Raw genomic sequence first — 1,612 nt, 5'->3', positions numbered from 1 at the left:
AGTTGAGTTAATGCCAAAGAGCTCAATTTTGGTCTCAATTTTTGGAGCCTTCTCTGAATCATTTAGATGTTCTTTGGCAAACTTTAAACGGGCCTGTACATGTGCCTTGTTGAGCAGGGGGACCTTGCGGGCGCTGCAGGATTTCAGTCCATTGCGGCATAGTGTGTTACCAATGTTTTGCTTGGTGACTGTGGGACCAACTGCCTTAAGATTATTAACAAGCTCCTCCCGTGTAGTTCGGGGCTGATCCCTCACCTTTCTCATGATCATCCTTACCCCATGAGGCAAGATCTTGCACGGAGCTCCAGACTGAGGCCGATTGATGGTTGTTTTGTATTTCTTCCATTTCAGAATAATAACAGTTGTCTCCTTCTCACCAAGCTTCTTGCTGATGGTCTTGTAGCCCATTCCAGCCTTGTGCAGATCTACAATCTTGTCTCTGACATCCTTTGACAGCTCTTTGGTCTTGCCCATGGTGGTGGGAGAGGTTGGAATGGAAGATACAGATTGTGTGGACAGGTGTCTTATACACCTAACGAGCTGACATTAGGAGTAACTTCTTAAAGTGACAGAACTAATCTGTGTTCCACATGGGCACATAACCAATCTGTGGGAGCCAGAATTCTTGTTGGTTGGTAGGGGATCAAATACTTATTTCACTCACTGAAATGCAAATCAATTTCTAACCTTTATATAATGTGTTTTTTCTGGATTTTTTGGTCGATATTCTATCTCTATCCGTTAAAATAAACCTACCATAGAAATTACAGACCCTTCATTTCTTTGTAAGTGGGCAAACTTACAAAATCAGCAGGGGATCAATATATGAATATATATATCATAAATATAAATATAAATGAATATATGTGCTTTGGCTGTAGCTTAATTTACCCTGATTCACCATACCCTGATTTTCCATAACTGAAGTGGAAATTATCACAGTCTATACAAGGATTTAACACATCTGGTGTTGTATTTGATGAGAAAGAGGATAATGATCAGTGGATAAAGGTTTCATGTGATTTCCTCTTGTGTAAACAAGTTATTAGTCACCTAGATATAATGACAGACATGCTACAGATTGACCTACATGTTATATTCAGTTGAAATAACTTGCACTTATCATTCTCTTGTGAATGTCCTCAGAGTCCTTCAAAACTGTCTATCGGTTTTTTTTTTTCAGGAGGTCTTTGTATCGCACAGTCCATTAAAATTCCTAGGGAGCCAAGACCAGGAGAGTTTGACAAGATCATCAAAAGGCTAATGGAGACATCCAATGCCAGAGGGGTTATTATCTTCGCTAATGAAGATGACATCAAGTGAGTAGCCTTTCAGTAGTAATTCTGAATCTCTCTGAGGCAGGAGGTATGGCCTTGGAAAGGGTTTATAAATGATTAGAGAACAGATCAATCACCTTACAATGAGAATATCAGGCGTCTTGGAAGAAATTATGGCAAATGAATGTACCACAGTGTGAATTTTTCATCTAATTTAATTTGCATTTACATAATATAATTTTAATTTGCATAATATAAAATGCTGCTAATACATAATAATTAAATATATATATATATATATATATATATATTAAAAATGATAAATATTATATATA

The 1,612-nt window shown here is 37.2% G+C and overlaps 1 protein-coding gene across 1 annotated transcript in view; it reads left to right on the top strand.

Annotated features, from left to right (window-relative positions):
• The window catches only part of grm6b (glutamate receptor, metabotropic 6b), a 19,598-nt gene that overhangs the window by 9,117 nt on the left and 8,869 nt on the right, over positions 1-1,612 (top strand). The window contains exon 4 of the mRNA XM_016564624.1: positions 1,184-1,319. Coding sequence (XP_016420110.1) covers positions 1,184-1,319 — 136 coding nt within the window. The remainder of the gene's footprint in view (positions 1-1,183; positions 1,320-1,612) is intronic.

The sequence above is a fragment of the Sinocyclocheilus rhinocerous genome, unplaced genomic scaffold (assembly GCF_001515625.1).
Source record: "Sinocyclocheilus rhinocerous isolate Xijiao unplaced genomic scaffold, SAMN03320098_v1.1 scaffold889, whole genome shotgun sequence".
NCBI classification, from domain to species: Eukaryota; Metazoa; Chordata; class Actinopteri; order Cypriniformes; family Cyprinidae; genus Sinocyclocheilus; species Sinocyclocheilus rhinocerous.
The sequence above is the reverse complement of the archived record's forward strand: the minus strand, read 5'-3'. Positions and strand labels throughout refer to the sequence as shown.